At 40.4% G+C, this 21,092-nt stretch overlaps 1 protein-coding gene across 2 annotated transcripts in view; it reads left to right on the top strand.

Annotated features, from left to right (window-relative positions):
* Nucleotides 1-21,092, top strand: part of Grb14 (growth factor receptor bound protein 14) — a 98,536-nt gene that overhangs the window by 64,134 nt on the left and 13,310 nt on the right. For both annotated transcript variants that reach the window (XM_050122016.1, XM_050122023.1), the window contains 5 exons: nucleotides 10,634-10,755; nucleotides 12,576-12,650; nucleotides 15,211-15,348; nucleotides 18,254-18,364; nucleotides 18,580-18,675. In XM_050122016.1, the coding sequence (XP_049977973.1) occupies nucleotides 10,634-10,755; nucleotides 12,576-12,650; nucleotides 15,211-15,348; nucleotides 18,254-18,364; nucleotides 18,580-18,675 (542 nt within the window). The remainder of the gene's footprint in view (nucleotides 1-10,633; nucleotides 10,756-12,575; nucleotides 12,651-15,210; nucleotides 15,349-18,253; nucleotides 18,365-18,579; nucleotides 18,676-21,092) is intronic.

Below are 21,092 nucleotides of genomic sequence, written 5' to 3' on the forward strand. Positions count from 1 at the left end.
CTCTCTCTCTCTCTCTCTCTCTCTCTCTCTCTCTCTCTCTCTCTCTCTCTCTGTGTGTGTGTGTGTTGGGTGTGGCTTCAGTTCCAACTCCTCTGGAACTTAATGGGATCCATGTTTGTCTTGCTCCCATTTGGATTCCTAATTGAAGCTGTGGTACAAGGCAGGGGCAATTAACACTATACCTCGAGCACAAACCTACACTCTTCAGGAAGAGGGGATTAATTGTGTTTTAGTATCATTGCAACAGCAGCGGAGATTTCCATTGTGAATACTACCATGGAGTGGCTTTAATAAGCAGAATGAATGACCGGAGGCTTTTAATGAAACCAGTTTTACACGCGCAGCGCTGTCCACACCATCTCTCAAAGCAAAGAGGAGTTGCATGTTGCCGGGAGCTTGCTGCTATCTGCTACTAAGCTGCAACTGCAGGTTTTTTTTTTTCCCCTTTTGTTTCAAACAGAAGAGGTTCGTTGTTTTTTCCTGTTGTCTAGAGCCAGTATGGAGTGACCCTTTCTGTGCTGCGTATAACTTAGCAGATTTTAGAGTTGTGATCACCCTTGTCACCGTCAGGAACCTCAGTCGAGCCCTTAGGACGTGTTCTGTGCAGAGAACCATGTGCCCTGACCTCCTGCGCTCACAGATGCAGTATCTTGGTGGCATGCACAGTCCCTAAGCCAGAAAATATTTTACCAGCAAACAGTCGGAATTGTCTATAAGTAAAACTGCCTCCTGGTTCTTTGGCAGGTCCTCAGAACTGCCTGAGATCCCACTGTTTTCCCCTTCAGGCATTATGGTAGCCTCACAGCTGGCCCTCTACCCCTTGGGTACCAACTCCATTCGTCTGGGTGAGAGCCTGAGTCTTGTAGTTTTACCCACGGTCATTTGTAGGACCAGGATTGCCTGCCTACACCTCGGGTGCTCAGCGGGTGTTTCAGGCCTCCCTCCTCTCCCTGCGGACTCTTGGGCATGCTGCCCTGGTTGCCGCTTGATTTCTTTGTTCACACTATTAGGATCCTTAAGTACCGGACTTTATCCGGCTACCTGCTCGGTCACCTGGACTGTTAGTTTTAGGGCCTTTAGCATTTTCTCACAGAATATGCATGGCAACGAGGTAAATGTGGTATTTTCTTTAGCAGTTGACCAGCCTGATGGCAGCTCCCCTGTTGTCACAAACCAGGAGGGAAAGCGAGACAAGGTCACTACCACCGCACACTCAGTCTTGTGTGGTATAGTCATCCTCAGGTCTGAGAGGGGGCAGGTTGTCACAACTGCTTTTTCCATATACCCAGCTGGAGTTACATTCCTCTTTTGGCCTCTGTGGGAGCACACACACACACACACACACACACCACACACTCACACACACGCACACACTCTCTCTCTGCCTCCCCCCTTCTCTCCCTCCCTCTCTTGCTCCTTTCCTCTACATGTATATGTGTGTGTCACACACATAAGTAAAAAAAAAAAATAAACCTTGAAAAGACTGATTTTTAACAAATATATTAGGATGATACTTGAAATGCATTATTTTTCTAAATTTTATGAAAAATGTTTACATGTATAACCTTATGTTGATCTCGGGGAAAAGCAAGGGAGGAATGCTTTCTGATTATCCCTGGTTGGTAGAATTAGTGATGGATTGTGTCAATAATGTGTGACATCTTCCCTAAAAACTTAGCACAGACACCTGGAGTAGCACAGACACCTGGAGTAGCACAGATACCTAGAGTATCAAGCAGGGTCAAATACCCATCTTCTTAGCTGCTGTACCATTTTTATAACCATCTTTCTAATGACCTTATCGTTAAAATTAGATAGAACTTTTGTGAGATAAGGGATTCTGGCTGTGCATCCATCTTTGCATTCCAGGGTCAAAGACAAATAAATGTGTTTTGAGTGCACTTGTTCTGAATTGTAAGGTGTTTATATCCAGTCATTCAAAGTATTGTCTTATGAAGTCCAGTGAGGAGAGAGACTTGGAAAACACTCCATAGAGTTCCCATGCTCAGATGGATATTTAGTCCATCTCCCAAGGATGTGCCTGGTGACGTGCGGTCTATGGAGACTCTTTATGAGCATGTCAGCTCTGCATGCTTTCCCAGTGGACTGGAGCAAGCATAGACACAAGCCTTTGTAGGACAAGAAGTCTTTGAGGTAATGCATAGGTTATTTTGATTTGCTGGAAAACGAATTTAACGATCTGTAAGCCTTCAAGGTAAAGTGTCATCATTTCCCTGTGACTTTTCTTGGAGCCTTAATCTGATTGGCACTGTTCTGGGAGCTCTTGGTGGTGTTAAATAGCATTCTCAGGCTAAGGAGCTCTTTAGAAATTGAGCTTCAGTTTATTCTTTGCTTCTCGTGTTCAGGTTTTGTTTTGCTTGGTCAGAGGCTGTTCATTTTGATCTGGAAATGAGATTGGCAAAATATAGGTGGCTTCAACCCAGCTCTGGGAAATACAAGGGACATTTATTTGTCGCCTGGAGTTTTCTGTAACAATGGTGTAGGAAGAACTGTTTTCCAGGTGCATTAGAAGAAAAAGCCACTTTGTTTCTCCTCTTATCAAGCGATGAGAAGAGCAGGGCTTTGCCTTCTATTTGAGCCCAGTGCGGTGCTTTTAGTGGATTCAGGGAACAAATCCAGGCAGAAGGTCACAGGTGAGCACTCCCATTCTCGGCGGATTGAAGTTTCTTAAAAGACTTTGAACTTAAATCAACACTTTTAGAGGAAACTTCTCTTTTCTTTGTTTTCTCTCAAAGAAAAAGTTCTTGAAAATTAAGCAGAAAACAGAATTATCTGGTAACTTTTTTCTAACAGCAAAACCCTGAAAATACGTTAGAAGCAAAAATAAAATTTAAAACAATATGCAGTTTTCATTTTTTGTTGCTGTTGTTGTAAACATCATTTAAGACTCTTCGAAGCTTTTCTTCCCATTTCTCATTCTTACTCGTTGTTTTGAAGTAATTTAAGGAGGCCTTCCTGGTATTCTTTACTTATGTATGAGTGATGTTTGATGACCACAATTCACTTTCTGATGTCTGAAAAGAAACTTAGAAAGCTTATTTGAAAGAGGCTTAACCAATTCTTCCTTAGGCATCTAAGGGCAGGCAATATGGACTTTGGGAATAAAATGTATTTTTTTTAACATGTGTCCATGTTGATTGTTTTTGTGTGACTTTGATCAAGTGCCCAACTAAACTACCTCAAGCAGGAGGCCTTTTATCTTGGTTCACAGTTCTGGGGGGCATCCATTCACTTGTTCCCACATTTCCATGCTGTAATGAGCAAACCATCATGGTTACAGGGGCGTGTGGGGAACAAAGGGGCCAGAGGCAAGAGGACCCCAAGTACTTGTTTCCTAACATTGTATCCCACCTGCTGACACCCTCAGAGTCTCCTGGAATAACACCACTGGCTGTTCCACGCATGAACCAGTGGGGATCATTTCATAATTTGAACTAAGGTTGCAGCTGGAAAGTTTTAGTAACATTTAACAGAGTATCTAGGTCGATTTTATGAAGTTAAAACAAACAGACAAATAAGCAAACAAACAAGGTCTTTAAAATAGTAGAGATGAATTTACACAAATGCTACCTATGGTTCTTTCTTGAGTGGCAGTTCAAAGGCTGGAGTTTATTCTCATTTTGAACACAGTATCAAAGAGCTATGTTTTGGAGAGTTTTGCGTTAAAAATATAGGGAACTGAGGAGGATTACTTAGCTGGCTAAAATTTGCTTGTTTTTAAAGTATAATCAAAGGACAGTTATGAGGAGAATTCAACTGGTGCCAAGGGAGCTGCTGTTTTTCTCTTTATTATCAGGTCTTGGTAGCAAGGTTTATGGTGGTGCCTAGGCTTTTACACTGGTGTCCTGCAGCTTTTCACTCCCTCTACACATTACCTGTCGTCTTCTCCGAAAGATCTGCCCCAGCATTGTGTATCTTCCTTATGAACGCTATGCCTATGAATGCTTGTATTTAGTGAGCCACCTCGCTAAAAGCAAACAAGTCACAACAAGGTGTGTTTAGTTGGTCATCAGCTGTCCCTGCCAGGGTTATTTAGTTATTTAGTTCTCTGTAGCTGTGGCTCCTTGAGGAATGAAATCAGCTGGAGGATGCAATGCAAATGTGCCTCCAAATCAAGACGATGATGATGGCTGCGTAAAGAATATGTAATGTGATGTAATTTTTCAAAGCCACATTTCGTGGGAAGAAAACAAGTTTATTGTCAGACTTGTAGATGATGAGGTAGAAAACATAGCTGTGTTCAGCCCTGTGGACTTTTACTGGATTTATATATTATCTGAATTATCCATAGATGAAAGACAGAGCATTGCTTTAAATGGGTAGAGCAGATATATTTTGCTTTCTTAAATAGAGCCTAGGATTTGATAGCCCTTTGAAAGCATGTTTCTTCTTAATATTGTGAGGATATTCTTCTGACCTTACTGTTTGCATTTTTTTTCAAACATTCAGTACTAGAGATCTATGGAATTTCCTGAAGTACTCCATTGCTTATCTTCTCTTTCCAGATCTGTATTCTGGCTCTGCAGTGTGTGTGTGTGTGTGTGTGTGTGTGTGTGATGTCAACAAAGCACCAGATTGCATTCTACTTGGTAATGCACCACACTGGTTTTTTATTTTTTTAGTTTCTAATTCATTGTGACTGTACAAATACAGCTTGATTTTTTTCCAAACCATCTTATATTTAATTTTGAACTCCTCCCAGACTCAAATGATCTAAATTACTTTTATGGAAGGTGAAGATTGGATAATTTGAAATCCAACTGTTGCTTATATTCTCCTTACATTCAGAACATGATTGTTTATTTTCAATAGATTAACAAATATGGACACATTCCAAAATCAGAAGAAACAGATAATTAAAGCAATAGGAAATAAGAAAGTGACTTATACTCTTTCCTAGTTATAGAATTAGGACTTGCGGAGGTGGACATGTAAGCACCAGTGGGAGCGTCCGTGTAGGCTGAAGCAGTGTCTTGCAGGAGAAAGGCCATCAGTTTGGGTCAGGTGCAAGGGCTCAGCCAACCTGGACAGCTTGGGCTAGCTTTAAAACAGAAACACAACTTGCCCATTAGGTTATCATAATCATTTCATAACAGATTACCACGAACTTGGTGAACTATAAACTGGAGAAGTGTATTTCCACAATTCTGGAGGATTTGGAGGAATCTGAAGGGAGCCTGAGTGTTTACCTTTCTAGGTGCCGGGTACTGCTGCTGTTCCTTGGCTTGTTGCCACATCACTAAATCTCTGATTTGTATTTCAATTCCCTTTGTTGTCTATTTCAAATCCCTTTCTGTCTGTGTTTTGAAGGATGCTTACAGATAGATTGAGAGACTAACTCTTTATTCCTCAACTCCTTATGTTTGTTGTTGGATGTCTGCAAAGGCTTGCCCTTGGTAGGATAACATTTACAGATTCCAGGAGTTAGGCTCTGGTATCTTTAGGGACATAATTCAACCTATTTAGGGCATTATACACATGAAATGTACCCGTGGCAAGCTCACACACTGAGCCACGCAGAGATGCAATCTCTTCCTATAACTGGAATAGATTTTAGACTCTGCTTCTCCTGACATCAGAAAAACAGAGAATTTAACCTCATGGTTTTTGTTGGCAGTCCAGATTGTTCTGTTGGGGTCAATAATTCAAGTTCTGCGGTGAGCTGCCTTTGGTTTGAAATGTTTATATTCGACCATTGAGACCCCTTTTACCTTTCCAGCATCCTGGTGGGAGCCGTCATTCTCGGCCAAGGTATTTGTCTTACCCTGGCATCACTGTTTTCTCCATGTTCTGGAAGCTCCTGCTTGTCTCATTCTTCCTTTATGAAAAGCACAAGGCCTTTCTTATTTATTTATTTATTTATTTATTTATTTATTTATTTATTTGTTTGTTTAGATTTTCAGCTCTCCCATCTTCCTTCTGGGTACATACCACTCATCCTGGTATGCTGTGAGGTTGGCATTGCCACCAACATCTGCTTCTATTTGATGCATGGGTTCTTGAGGATTAAACAATTAAGTCTATGGTTTTAGTCACTCTTCACATTCCAGCTTATAGGGACCATGGCACGCTGAAAGTGCTTCTGTTCCTGAAGGGGAGCAGAAAGAATCCTTGATTCCTTTCTGACCCAGGGTCTGACTTGACTCTCTCTCCCCTTCATTATTCCCTTACCTGTAACTCCCTTTTCACATAAGGTTGGATCTTTGTCTGAGGCAGTAGAGGACCATGCTAGAAGTGATTCTTCCTAAGCAATTGTATCTGCCAAAGATTGATTACATATACCTTGAAGTTTAACCATCAAGAAAATGGCCGTCTGTTGCTTTTTCATCTGTGTTGGTATACCTTCAGGGCAGGGCATAAACTCCTTCCTTATTGTTAGAGACAGGCAACTGTACAAAGAAACACAGATCACTAAAAGCCAGGACACGGCTATAATTATTGAATTTCTTTTCTTGGTGGTTGCAAAGAATATAGGTACACACTCTGTGTGCAGCTTGTGTGCCCATTTTAGCTTAGAAGCACGAGCTAGATTTGTGGGAAGATAAACTAAGTTAGTACTCAGACTGCTAAAAAGCTGCCCTGCGCTGCAGTTCATTGATCTCTCGGCCACACTAGCGTGGTCTTAGTCTTCCCAGTTCCTTCTTACTAATTTCAGTCCTTCCAAGCTTAGACTCAGAACTGCAGTGTCTTCCACCACTTGGCCTTTTTATGCACATGTTTGGGCTCTTTCATCCACTCCCACTGCTTAGACCTTCAGATGCACACAGATTCCTCCCACCTTTTACAAAGCCCACAGCCACTATGTCAATCTAATCTCTATCATCTAATCTAACCTGCCCAGGTTAACTCCAATCCACTTCCTAAGTGGACTTCATGTTTTCAGTCCTGGTAACTGTTAAAAATCCGCTCTACACTCCACGGCGAATGTGATGCAGTTATAAGAGTCCAAACCTGTTATTTCACATTGTTCCTCTGTTGATTGTATTGTCTCCTGAAAGTCCTTATCCTGGAGGGTGGGGTTCAACACCCCCCCTCTACGACTCTAGAATCTCTTCTCCTGGTTCTGTCCTGTCACTCATTCAACATTACTTATGCCTACCACCATGCTGCGCATCAAACATCCCAGCCTCATCCTTATCCCGGGCGCTGCCTTCTTACTCCTCAGTGTGTGCTTGGCTCTGGCCTTCTCGTTGGCATCTTTGCTGGAAGTTCACCCTCCCCACAGCCCCTTCTCTGTAAAGCCACTGGAAATGAGCCCTTTCCCTTGCTCTCAGCACGTTCTGTCTTCCCTGCGCCATCCTTTCTTGTCGAGTTTATTGCCATCTTTAAAGGGCTTCCATTTTATTTATTGTCTGTGCTTTCCTATTAGGGGCTTCACCAGGGCAGTCCTTCTCTTCTGGTTTTGTCCATTTCAAGCCTCCCAGATCCTAAGAGGAGCATCTGACCCTTGCAGGCCTTTGGTGACAATTTGAATGGATAGATGGATGGATAAGGTGTCCTTGCCAGGTCTTACAGTTTCATTTCATGAGAAGTATAAATTCATAAGTCTTTTGGGCAATAATCTTATGGGCAGTGGTTGAGGGTTGACTGCTATGATACCAGTGCTTCATAGATCCAAAGAGTACCTGGAAGTTTGGGGACTAGCAAAGAGATTCTGTGAGAAAAGATGGGGGCCCATTGGCATGGTGGGCTTGGGCCAATGGGCTTGGGTGGTTTGTTGTTTCTGAGGGGGATGTGGAGAGAGCTCAACGGACAGCCGGGACTATTAGGAGTAAAGGATACAGAGTAGGAGACAGAAAAACATGCTGAAGGGATTTTTAGTTTGACGTTTCTTTGAGAGAGTATGGCAAAATGAGATGATATTAGCATTCATGAAAATAATATTTTAAGAAGAACAAGTACTTCTAGGTTTGAAAGGAAGATAATTGTAAGGGTAGTGAAGGACACTATTAAATTGTGGAAGAACAGCATAAATAAAATTTAGCATCTAAGGCAATGTACTATGCAGTTCAGTGGGTGTGTATGCCACATAAGCTCTGTAGACCAGGCACCTGCCTGTAGGATGCTCTCTTCCCACCCCGAAACGCTTTACTAGTCAAGCAGTAATGCTCTATTTCCAGCTCTGGAAACTCCCATTTGTTTCTCTGTTATTTTACATTGGAGTATTTTTCGTACCTTTATGGGGGTTTTTATGGGGTATTTGTCTTTTTGTTGTTGTTGTTGTTGTTGTTTTTTCCCTCCGTAGCGTTGGAGTCTGTCTAGGAACTAGCTTTTGTAGACCAGGCTGGCCTTGAACTCACAGAGATCTGTTTGCCCCTGCCTCTTGAGCGCTGAGGTTAAAGGTGTGTGCCACCACCGCCTGGCAGTGTTTTTGTGTCTGCCTGATTTCATTTAGTACAGAGTCTTTAGAGTTTATCATGTTTAGTGTACATCATACCTTCATTCCTTTTAAGATTGATTTTCTATCTTGTTCATTTGTTATCTATTTTATATCTATTCATCTATTTCTATTGATTTTAAGGTTGATTTTCTATCTTGTTTATTTATTTTCTATTTTATATCTTTATCTATATCTATTTTCTTTCTTTCTTTCTTTCTTTCTTTCTTTCTTTCTTTCTTTCTTTCTTTCTTTCTTTCTTTCTTTCTTGAGACAGGGTTTCTCTGTAGCGTTGAAGCCTGTCCTAGAACTAGCACTCTTAGACCAGGCTGGTCTTGAACTCACAGAGATAGATCCACCTGCCTCTGCCTCCTGAGTGCTGGGATTAAAGGCGTGCGCCACCACCGCCCGGCTCTATATCTATTTTCTATCGTGTTAATTGTGTCCTCCATGGGCTTGGTATTGTTTTTACCTTCTTTAGGCACAAATCTCTTCTGGAAGTTTAAGCTTTCATATCTGCGGGACTTAGAGCCAGATGTGAAATTGGGAGTGGCACTGCGTGATAATTCTGATCTACTGTTTTTTTTTTTAAAAAAAAATGGTGGTTTGGACCTTGTCTCTCGGCAAATGTTTTTTGAGGAGGTGGAGAATCTCAGCACTGGGGAGGGCAATTTTAAGCAGAGATTTCACTTTGGGGAACTCTATGGAAGTGTCAAAAGGAGCCACTTCATTTGGAGTAGAAAGGAAAGAATGAGGCCAAAGCCTGGGTTCTGGAAAGGGAAGCAATGAAAGGAACAAGTCAGTGGGATGGCAACAATGGTATCTGATCCACCTAAGGCCGGAATTCGGATTGCCCAGGAGCAGTTAGTACAACTCATCCGTATACATTGAGAAGAATTCCTTTTAGAGAACAGGTTTCTGTTTAAGTGTGTTTGCTTACAAGGGTTCCTGTAGTATGGACCAGATCATGTCTGAGTGTTGAACCTCTGAGACGCTGCTGCTTCTTTTCAAAGAGGTCCTAGGAACATTTAAAGAACAGAGGAGTTCATATTCCCTTTTATTTTTTTTAGCTATTCTAGGCTTTCTCTTCCGTATCGGCAATTTCATAATTAAATTTTCCTGACTTTTTGTTGGAGAATGAGCTGCACCAAGAAGGTGAGTTCAACCCATGGTGCAGCTTCGTGACTTTTCATACAGGCATGTTCCTGAGTAGCATCTACAGAAATGAGCAGAATTGTGACCTCACTTGCTTCATGCACTCCCCACTCACCTTCCATCTCCATTATTCCTGGCTACATGGATGAATTTTCCTCACTTTGAGCCTTATGTGAAAGGACTCATGCAATATACATCTTCTTTCACTTATGAGATTTCTGTTTGGGATTATTGTAGAATATAGTTTTTGTGTGCTCTTAAAAAATCATTTTCATGTCTCCATATATGGGTGTATAGGTAGTTTCCAGTTTGGGATTGTTATGAATAATACAAACACAAACACCATCACAGTTTACATTAAAATAGATGCTATGCTGGTTATGTTTGACTTTTTTAAAGTTACCACTGCTTGGTTCATTTGATATTTTTTCTTTTCTACTAAGTATTTTCCTACTTTAGTTAATTATCTTCTTTGTTAATACGGGATCTATTTTCCTTGAATTAGTTTTGAGAGTCTAAAGTGCCATAAGGAATTGAGCTTCACAAAAATTATATCCACATGAGTGGAAATTTCCCTTTAAAGCAACTGTTTTAAATTTTTCAGCTACCTAGATTATGAGTCTTAAAATGCACAGTGAACCTGTCAAAATTCTTCATCTCTTAATGAGGTGAATTGTTCAAACCTGGAGCAAATATTTTAATTTTGGCACCATGGTGAGTTAAAGAAAGAATAGCTCTCATGTATTAATACAGATTTGTCATCAAACTTATACTGCAATTTACATAGCAATAGAAGGAGACTGAGAATCAGCAGAAATGGCATTTGTGATGTTTTATGTAATTTTCTTTTAGATGACTGTGTTGGCATGAAAGTCAATATAAGAATTCAGAATTGAAAAGAAAATCTTGCCAGTGTAGGTATTTAAGAACTTAGACAAAACTTGCTGCTTAATAATGCATTGTGGGTCCTACGTAATTTACTCTATATGTTTGTGTGCTGATGTAGCTGGGCGTATCTTCACGTTTGTCTGCTGACCTATCTCTGTGTCTGCCAACCTACTCATTGAAGCATTCTTACAGAAAGAACAATAGAAGACCATGAGCTGGTGGTTGAAGTGCTGTCTCACTGGGGGATGGAAGAACACAATAAGCTGTACCTTAGAAAAAATTATGCCAAATATGAATTTTTTAAGAACCCAATGGTGAGTGGACTCTCCATTTACAGTGGCAGATTGAAATGAGTCAGTTAAACTTCATGTGCAGAAGAGCATTATTCGGAGTAAGACAGAGCTAGTTACTTTGGATTTGCGCTCTGGTTTCTTATTTCAGCAATGGTGAGCTAACGTGATGCACGGTCGTTTTCATTCACAGGTAAAATGCTGCAGCATTTTTTTGACAAAATCTGAATGGAAGTGAATTTGGTTATTTAATTGCAAACTATTGGGAAAACCAATTGGGAGATACTTTCTTAAGACACAAAGCCAAAGAAATTCTGTATTTGCTTTAGAAAATGAATTGTTACAGGTCCCCACGTGTCTTCCAGAACGTTACAGTTTAGAACAATTCATAGAATTAAGGGAAGTAAGGCCTTCTCTAAATTAAATTGGTGATTGTTACAAGCACTGTAGCCTTACCAGATACTTAAGACTGATCTATCTCTTTCTTTAAATTACTTCATTTCCAGCGTAGTAACTTCTGAACTAAGTAGAAATGAGATAGAGAACAGCGCATTACCTAGTAAACACTGTGTTCATTACAGTTCTCTTTAAAAGAAAGTAAATGCATGTCATCCTAATGAAGTCTGCGGATTCAGAGAAGTCAGAATCGCCTCTGGGCTCATTATTTTAAATTGTTTTTGTCTCTGCAGCTGTGGTGTATTTTTATACTAAGTTTTGGATAATTGGATTGAAACAATCCTTTATGAAAAATATATGATACACACCATAATAGAATATTTTCAAACCCTGGAAGACCTCTTATGTTCTCTTTTATTGTAACTTATTAATAGAAACATAATGGGTTGATCTTTGACAAAAAAAACGAGAGTTCTAATAACGATGAAGTGGAATTAGATTCGAAGGAAAAGTATTTTCTTGTGGGAGTCTTTATTAAGGCACTCATTTAAAGGTTATATTGAAGGAAATATGGCTTAGAGTACAAGTTTCATTTTATTTATTTTTATTTAAATAAAGCTTGACTGACATTCATTTTTCTAGATCTGAGTAGTGGTTCTTAACTTGGGGGTGATGTGACAATCTATGGGGGCTTTTTTTTTGTTTGTTTGTTTGTTTTGTTTTGTTTTTATCCACACAGCACGGGTGAGGGTAGAAAGCTGGGCATTAACCATCCCTAACACACAGGTCAGCCCCAACAAGCGCTGAAGTTTTCGACCACGGTATTAGTAGACGGCCATTGACTAACCCGCTCTTGAAGTAAATAGAGTAGAATATATGTTTCCAAACTTTTCTTATCATGAAATTTACCACGGGGAGCCCCAGGACTTATTAAAAACACAGACTTCGAGACCTGTCCAAATCTACTGAATCAGAAAAGTCAAGAATGAAGCGCTGGGATTTTCTATTTTAAACAACTTCCTGGGGTGGATTTTATGATTAAACTAGTCGGGAGAAAGAGTGGGAAGAAATGAGTGGCCTTTTAGCCTTCCAGGTGAGTCCTGGCTGTTTTGTGTTCTGGCCTATGACTTTTGACAAAGCCTTTGCCCCTTACGTCTTGACTTTGTGAAATGGGTCAGACCTTCTAGTATCTGGTAGGGTGATTGCGGAACTGAAGGAATAGATTAGAGCAAATTCAATATAAACTCAAGAGCTAGGACTTCTCCATTAGTGTGATTGGGGTGTCAGCTGATCTGGGGACGCACTGCCACCTGGGTTCTTTAAGAGGCCATTTCTTTAGGTTCAGGAATGGCATTTTTCAAATCATTTTGTGGGAATTTTAGACATGCTGGTTTTAAGATCTTTCCTGGCAGAGGGTTGGGACTGATTTAACTTCTATCTTTGGTCAGTATTTCTTTCCAGAGCACATGGTGTCTTTTGCAACCGAGACCAATGGTGAAAGATCCCCTACACAAATGCTGCAGGTAAAATGTTTTCCTTGAAATATGTAAGAACACCAAAAATGGAAACCTTGCTTTCCTAACTTCCTAAATTTTTGCCAGATTTTGAAATGTTGTAGCCTGCAAGATTCACATTTTTCCCTGAAGATAAAAAGGAAAAAAAAAAACGAATAAATAATTTGCTAAATAATAAATTAGCATTGCCTATCCTGATGGTAAAGAATTTTCAAAATTAAAAAAAAAAGTTTTCTGTGAAAGAAAGCTTGCATGCGATTTATACTTTAAAATGTGCATCTGTTGAAAAATGTGCATCTTCTCAGTAAGCTGCAGACATTTGACTGGTATTTGAGGGAAAATGCACAGCAGTTAAATGAATAGAAGAGAAGGGGTGTACAATGCATTCATTCCATAAGCCAGCACTTGCGGTGCTGTGAGGGCAACACATGCCTCAAGCCTAAAACATCCTTAGCATCTCCAGAAAGTTGACCTTACGACCACTGGGCTCATTTCTGTCACCCTGTCTGTGGCTTGGAAGGGTTGTTTACTCAGGCATTGTGTTTACAGTCAACTCTTTAGGTAATGTTATTTCCAAGAGATTAAGAGATCTGGCAGCCACGGTTGTTTTTCACAGGTTCATTAGTGCTGTTTAAGCCAAACCTGGGTGTTCAGAAATTCAATTAATGGTAATGGTCTCTGGTCCAGTGTTTATAGCCTGCCTTTTGATATATTAGGCAGGGGCATTTAGCACACGTTTCTTTTCTGCGGATTTTTAAATAGGGGTGTTTTTTTTTTATCCTTAAGGATATTCAATAAATATTGTTAGAGAATTTTTTTTTCTACAAACAGCTTCCCTGCTGCAGGGTCTCATGGAGGCACCCCTTGGAGTAGTAGCGGGGAACCCCAAAGCTTTGCCTGCGGATTCTTCACCGATCTGTGTGATGTGGTGGTGGGAATGGGTTTTTCTTCCACTTCGTTTCCTAAATTGTCCTCTCCCATGATTCTTTTGCCTCACTGTTAAATTATAATAAAAAGGAAAATCACAGGCTTTAGAATCAGATAGTCCAGTGCACGCCCTGACCTCTCTTCTCCACTGAGGCAATGTTTCTACTTTTTAAAAGGTTTCTTCTCTTTCTAGCGTGACCCCTATGACTCTTCTTTAAAAATTTAATTGGTTTGGTTTAATAACTTGGAAAGCACTCAAACTAAAAAAAAAAAAACCTACTTGCCTGTTTTGCATATCAATTAATTAATGGCTCATTGCATCAAAAAATTTTAGCGATTTACTTAAAAATGTAAATATCTCCTATCAGCATTTCCCTGAATGTATTTGCAGGCCTTTAGGGTATATTACACCATTCCAGTTAATGATTTCTGCTATTTTAAATTTTCCCATTTTTGCGTCTGTGTACTCATAGGGATTTCTGTTTCCGTTTAGGAGTCGCTAATGCATTTTCACTGTCTTTATAAGGACACAGCGTAGCCACTCATGGCTCTTCTTTGCCTTTTACCCAGTATCACATGCCCACTGCCTCAACTAATTACCGCTTTGTAACCAACTGGTCCAAATCGGAATGGCTTAAAGTAGCTGCGTACATTTTGCCAGTCATTTTGTGGGGCATGAGCTGGGTAAGAGTTTGCTGGCTGGCTCAGTTCTGTAGCTGTTGGACTCAGTGGCTAGAGGCTGAGCATCCCCTTCAAGGCCGACTTTTCACTGTGTCTCTCCATATGGTGTCTCATTCTCCAGGGCTTTCCCACTTTCATTAGACTTCTTGCCCATGGGGGTCTCAGGTAACCCACCTTTTCTCTCTCTCTCTCTCTCTCTCTCTCTCTCTCTCTCTCTCTCTCTCTCTCTCTCTTTTCCCTGACAGCTGGTTTCCATGCATCAATTCGTGGAAGCCATCAAGCTAGAACTTCGCCTAGAATTGGTAGTGTTACCCCAAACAAAATCTAAGGGTGACAGGTTTATGACGATTCGGGGGGTGAACGACAGATGCCACCTCTTCATGATTCAATATGAAGATTGTATTGTGGAAGAGAATGTGGGCTAGAAGATGCTGTTAGATTTTTTTTTTAAAACCCCACCCTGCCTTGCCCGCCTAAAATGGCAGGAGACAAAGAGAGATTGCATGCCTTATCATCACTAGGCAGGTGAACTTGTCTCAGCTGTCTGAGTAAAGAGTGAAGTCAGGATAGTGAACCTACAGAATACTGCATTGCATAATATCTTTTAAAGACAAAATACTTGTTTGGGAATCTACAAGTAGAAAAGATGAAACGTATCAGTACATAATTCTCCAGATAATGCCCAATTTTATGTAGACATTCAAATAATTTGTGATTTGTTTTTTTTATCCAATTATTGATTACTCTGAGTGGATATTTTCTGAAGATCCTTAATGTGGAATTTGTGCCAGTTATTGATGGAGTTCTATGAAGCATGCATTGTAATCTCTGTACAGTACAAACACCATTGCTACAGTTTAATTTTGTGTGCTCATAGCTGAAAGGTTTTTACCTGTTTCTACTATTTTTACTATTGCCATCATTGCTCCCATAATATGAATGCATCTAATGTGTTTTCCAGATGTTTTTAAGTTCAAGCACATATCCCGAAATCCATGGCTTTCTACATGCAAAAGAACAAGGAAAGAAGTCTTGGAAAAAAGTTTACTTTTTCCTGAGGAGATCTGGTTTATACTTTTCTACTAAAGGTACATCAAAGGTAAGCCAATATCTGTGGTATGTTATGAACTATCTATTGGCTCGAAGATATCAAGTTTGACTTCGTAATGGCAGTTTCTTTCTTAGTTGATGTCCAGAGTTGGAAATTTATCTGAATCCTAGTCATCTGCTAAAATACTTTTTAAAAGTCTTTGAACTTACTTTACACTGATTTTATCTGTTCTGTAGCGTTCGTGGAGCCTGGTTGCTCTTATTCCCATATCAAAGGCATCATTTCCTCCCACTACAAACCAATTTTCTGGGTCTTCTTACTAATCTGAGGTTTCAGATTTTGAAGTCCAATAGAATTTTCAGTTTTTCTTTTCAAAAAAAAGTATTCATTTTATTTTACACGTGCATTGTGCTGTGCGCCTGAGCGGATGTCTGTGCACCACAGGTATGCAGGGTCCTGTAGTGGTTAGAAGTGTCTGGAGCTGGAGTTAGAGGCAGTTGTGTGCCATCACTTAGGAGCTGGGAACTGAACCTAGGCCCTCTACAAGAGCAGTAAATACTATCAACCACGGAAGCATCTCTCCAGCCCCTACACCAGTTTATACAACTGGTCTCCAGAGGCGGGCACAATATATATAAAATGTTGGCTGTCAATTGATATCATAATATTCTTCTAATCTACATATGAGGCAGGCAAATATAGCTCAGTGAGTAAAGGCATTCACTGCTAAACCTAGCAGACTGAGTTCAAGGTTGTTTGAACTCACATGTGGGAAGGAGAGAACTGACTCCCACAAGTTTTCCTTTGAAATCTCCACAAGCACACACACACACACACACACACACACACACACACACACACACACGATAATATAATTTATGTATGGAGAAAATTCTAAATTCTTAATTTAGATACTTAAAAATATCTATGGAAATAAGAGAACTTCAGTTTTTTTAGACCTTAATATTTATGCTATCCGATGTACTACATGGTATGTCTACCTAGTAAAGAAAATGTTTCTCATTTTTGTTCCTTATTTTTCTTATGAGGGTGTCTTGGTTGAATACTTTCATTTCCAAGGAAGGTTGCATGGGACTTACTAATCACTACCATAAGACTTGGCAATATGGCTGTGAATTACATGTTAGTGAAAGCCCTAAGTACCATCTTTCCTTCTTTTTCCTTACATAAGCATACCAGTAGATTTTGATAACTAAATCTACATAGCCTTTTAGTATGCATTTTTATTGTCAAATAAGGCTCTGTCAATGATAATATATATTCCAAAATATCACAATGGTAAGAAAACCTTTCTATTTCAATTCCTCATTTTATTTTATTTTTTATTAAAGAAGATGTATAACAAGTCTTTTCTGTCCCACCTGCCAGAACCCAAATAAACCAAATGAAGACTTGTTATTAATTATGATAGTTGGCTGATAGCTTAGGCTTGTTTCTAACTAGTTCTTTTAATTTAAATTAAGCCACGTCTTTTAATCTACAATCTTTTATGTGGCTTGGTTACCCTTACTTTGTAAAGCCCATGCTGCTTGTTCTGCATCTCTGGCATCTCCTACAATCTTGTTACAGCATCCTCCGTGCTTGAAAATCCTGCCTAACTATTTGGCCATTCAGCTTTTTGTTAAATCAGTTCAAGTGACACATCTTCACAGTGTACAAAAAGATTATTCCATAACAAAGGTTTTCTTTCAAAAAATATTTTCAGGCCCGGCATGGTGGTACATGCCTTTAATTCTAGAACATTGAGAGGATCTTAGTAAGTTCAAGGCCAGCCTGAACTACATACTGAGTTCCAGGATAGCCAGGACTATATAGAGAGACCGTTTCAAAACCCAAAATAAATAAATAATTAAAAATTTCTGCTTTATTCTCCAAAGAAGTACACTTTTTAGATTAAAATGCTTAGGAATAGTGATACACAATGACATCTTTTGAGTTGGGATAGCTTACTGGCAAATGACAATGAAATGTATTCCAGTTCACACTGCTGAATGTATTTGGTGTGTGTGTGTGTGTGTGTGTGTGTGTGTGGGCGCACGTGTGTGGTACGTGTGCTGTTGCTAAACACTGTGCATACAAGACCACCTGGGATCTTGTTAAAATGCAGATATTGATTCAGCGGGCCCCGCATGGGCCCTGGAATTTTGCATTTCTAACAAGCTCCCAGGTGGAACAGGTCCTGGGGTTCAGTGACCACACCGCTAGTAGCAAGGTTCTGAAGAACAAACTCATTCCGGCCAGTTTTGATTATTGAGTCCACCTCAGAATTAAGCACTTCTCCAAGTTATTAACCTATCGCGGAATGATGTGACCTAGTGATTTCCCATGGCCAGCTCAAATCTCTCGGATTTTCCAGAGGAGAAATAGCCGCTCACGATTTCCCTTTGCCCTGACAGTCAGACACATTCCATCCCAGGTAATTTCCCTCAGCTCGTCTGTGCAGACGCCGCTTCTTTTGTGGAACAAGATGGCCAAGGCCTGCTGCCAGACAGCACATGGATGTGAGGGATGATCCTGTCTGCAAGAAGCAGAGGTTTTCTTTTTCTTTCCCCATTTGCTTCTCAAGAAGCCAAGTTTCCTCCTGTAGTAGAACCTCCGAGATGCAGGAAACACTTTTAAAAGCCTTTGAGGTTTTCTCTTTTCTCTGTTAGCTTGATACAATGGTTAACGGTTAACGAGACTAGGAAACTTAAAACGGGAATTTGTCTGTTAATAAAACAAATTGCCATTTGCCAATTTAAATGAAATTGTTTGCAGCTCCTGGTTATTTAAGGAAGTGGCAACTCCCTTTTGTTTCTATGACGTTGTACTGGCATATTGTTTGAGGTGACTTTCTCTTGTCCAAGTTATAAATCGTGTAACAGGAAAAATACAGAAGCTATTATGAAACCATATACATCTATTTCAACATTCACATGTATGTTTCTTAAAGGAACCACGACATTTGCAGTTTTTCAGCGAATTCAGCACTAGTAATGTTTACATGTCACTGGCTGGCAAAAAAAAGCACGGAGCACCGACTGCCTATGGATTCTGCTTTAAGGTACAAGTTTAATGTTTTGGTAGATGGTTAAAGCAAGCCTCAGTTTTTTAGGTAAGCTTGGGCATCTTTTGGTTTCTGGTTTCCTTCTTCCTTTTTTTTTTTTTTTTTAAAGACAGAGTTCTCTTATGACTAGGAGAATTTTAGTGACTTTTATTTCAACAGGTGTTACCTTCAAGATTTGCATTAACAATAAACCATGTGCTGTGGCCTTCTAGCCTCACAAAGCAGGAGGGCCCCGGGACCTGAAAATGCTCTGTGCGGAGGAAGAGCAGAGCAGGATGTGCTGGGTGACAGCCATTAGATTGCTTAAGGTAATCTCTCCGGAGGGTCGGGGGCCTAGCCAGTGCTCTGAGAAGTGGCCTGTTTGAAGACACCTCCCTTTCCATGTGGGAAGAGGCTGTGCTCCTCTGTGTGACTGGTGGGGAAGGAAGAGATGTAATCACGCCCAGATGTGATCACTCTTGAGCGATGACTGTACAACAGAGAGTGTGGCTCTAACCCCTGTGTCTTTGGTGTGTGAAATAAGTGTCCTGTTTCTAGAAACGACTTGTCTCTACTGTTGTGAGCTTTATCTGGATAGCCTGAGTGGCTGGATGATGTGTCTCCTGTACACAACTTGGTTTACATTTGTAAAACGGCCCCAGATCCATAGGGATCGGGTGCCATGCTAGGTGAAGGGAAAGTTTGATTTTATAGTTTTCAATGTTTTTATTGAGTTCAAATTTGTCATTTTACCTTATTATGAAGCATTTCTGTTTGACACATTCAGCATGTTGTGCAACCATAGCTTTTATTTAGGCTCAAAAGCAGATAGTGGTCTCAATAAGTAGATTCTCCCAGGCCCTGGTGGCCACTGATCTGAGCTGTTCTTTTGAATGTACCCTGGGAATGGAATGATTTATGTACTCCTCCACCTTGGCATGTGTTTATTTACTGATGGACATTTGTGTTCTTTCTGTATTTTGATGGGTGGTGTGTTTGTTATCTTAACAAACACAAGAGACTCAGAGACACAAGAGCCTCTGGGACAGGCTGACTGGCTGTTCTAGTCAGTCTAAAGAGCTTTGGGTTCAAAGTGAGATGATATCTCAAAAAATAAAATGGAAAAGGATTGAGGAAGACACAAGACATGAACCCCTGGATTCCAAAGACATAGTCTACATACAAAACCACACACACACACACACATACACACACAAACACACATGCACATACACAAAAGCAGCATAGGAGACATCCTTTTGCTTTATGAAAAATACTCTAGATACATAAAAATTTATACCAAGTCTGAGGCTTGGAACAGAGGCTCGTTGCTCCGTATTGTGCTGTATCCTGGCTAAATGTCAGCTCTTTCCGTTCCCGTCAATTAGAACTCTGCCAGCTTCACTCTCGCTTAGTTTGGTGCCTGTCTGCCCCTCCATGGGACAGGCAAATGTTGAGGTGACCCATGCCCTACCCCTCGGCCAGAGTTAAATGCTTTCTAAAGACCCCCAACAGCACCGAGGCACTGCCAGGATCAGGAACAATACATCTTTGAAGAAAACTGTCTTATTAGTAGGTAGCCGGCTTTTCAATGCTGATAAATAAAAGGTGGCCAAGCAGCGTGTTTCTTGTGAAAGTGTTGGTTTGAGGTTACTATCTGTTCTCTGAAATGAATGGGTCTAGGAATTAAGCTCCTCTACTTTTCTTTGTGAAGTTATTGTTGGCTTGGAGTTAAATTTCATTAGGTCCCATTAATGTCCATCAAACTTTAAATTAAAAAAAATTTTTTTTTAGAAGTTGAGAAATAATTGGATAAAGGAGTCAGCATGGAGGAGTCTAAATGAGAATGGGTTTATATTCATGTTAAAATCAAAATCTTGAGAACAGTAATTCTCCTCTTTGACATTTTTTTCCTAATTACCAAATATATTCGCTTTGTGGGAATTACTTTAGGGAAATAGTTTAGTAAAAAGAAGCTGTTATGGAATTCATCCTGTGGCTAAGATTTGGCTCCTTGATTCTGTTTTCTATTTAGTCTCCAAATTGGTTATGACCCCCCACCCTCTCGTTTTTCTATTACTTCAGGAAACAATTTAATGCATGTGATTGTCAAGGCAGAGGTTTCTAAGTATTGTGCTGGAAGACAAGTGTGTCATCAGCCCACACTTGCCCCGTAGAGGCAACACAAGGCACAAGGAGCTGGCCTAGGCAGGCTCAGGGAGTGAAAGTAGGTGACCCAGGCTGGTCTGCAGGAGATCTGCAGCTAGCTTTTAAGGAAGACTCCAAGCCAGGGAGGGAGGCCCAAACTACACTCTGGCCTTAGAATGTGAGGTTGAAACCTGGTTAAGGCTTCCCAAGCTGAAGAGGTAGTTGTCTTGTGTCTGGTGTTGGACTGCTCCCAGTGTTGGTCATTCTTCAAAGTGGAACAGACAAGCAATGATGATCTTCACCTGGAGTTGATCATCTCAAAATGGATGCCCTTACATTCCATTCCTGACTACATCTTCTTTTTTAGAGTCTTTCTGCTACACAGCATTCCTGGCTCAGATGCGGCAAGAGCTGCTTGCCGGTGATAACTGATGTGTCGAAAGCTGGTGCTAGAATCTACCAGTTAGATGTCCATGCAATGGCAGCGTTTGAAGAGTGTGCCAAAATAATTATATCAGTAAAGTTGACCATCTCATTACTTTTTTTTTCCCTTTAGCACAGTGAAAAATTCAAGGGGAAAGCAACCAGATACATTTTT

Source organism: Alexandromys fortis, unplaced genomic scaffold (assembly GCF_014885135.2).
Source record: "Alexandromys fortis isolate MF-2015 unplaced genomic scaffold, M_Fortis_MF-2015_v1.1 scaffold_8_9099976_23576923, whole genome shotgun sequence".
In the NCBI taxonomy this organism is placed as follows: Eukaryota; Metazoa; Chordata; class Mammalia; order Rodentia; family Cricetidae; genus Alexandromys; species Alexandromys fortis.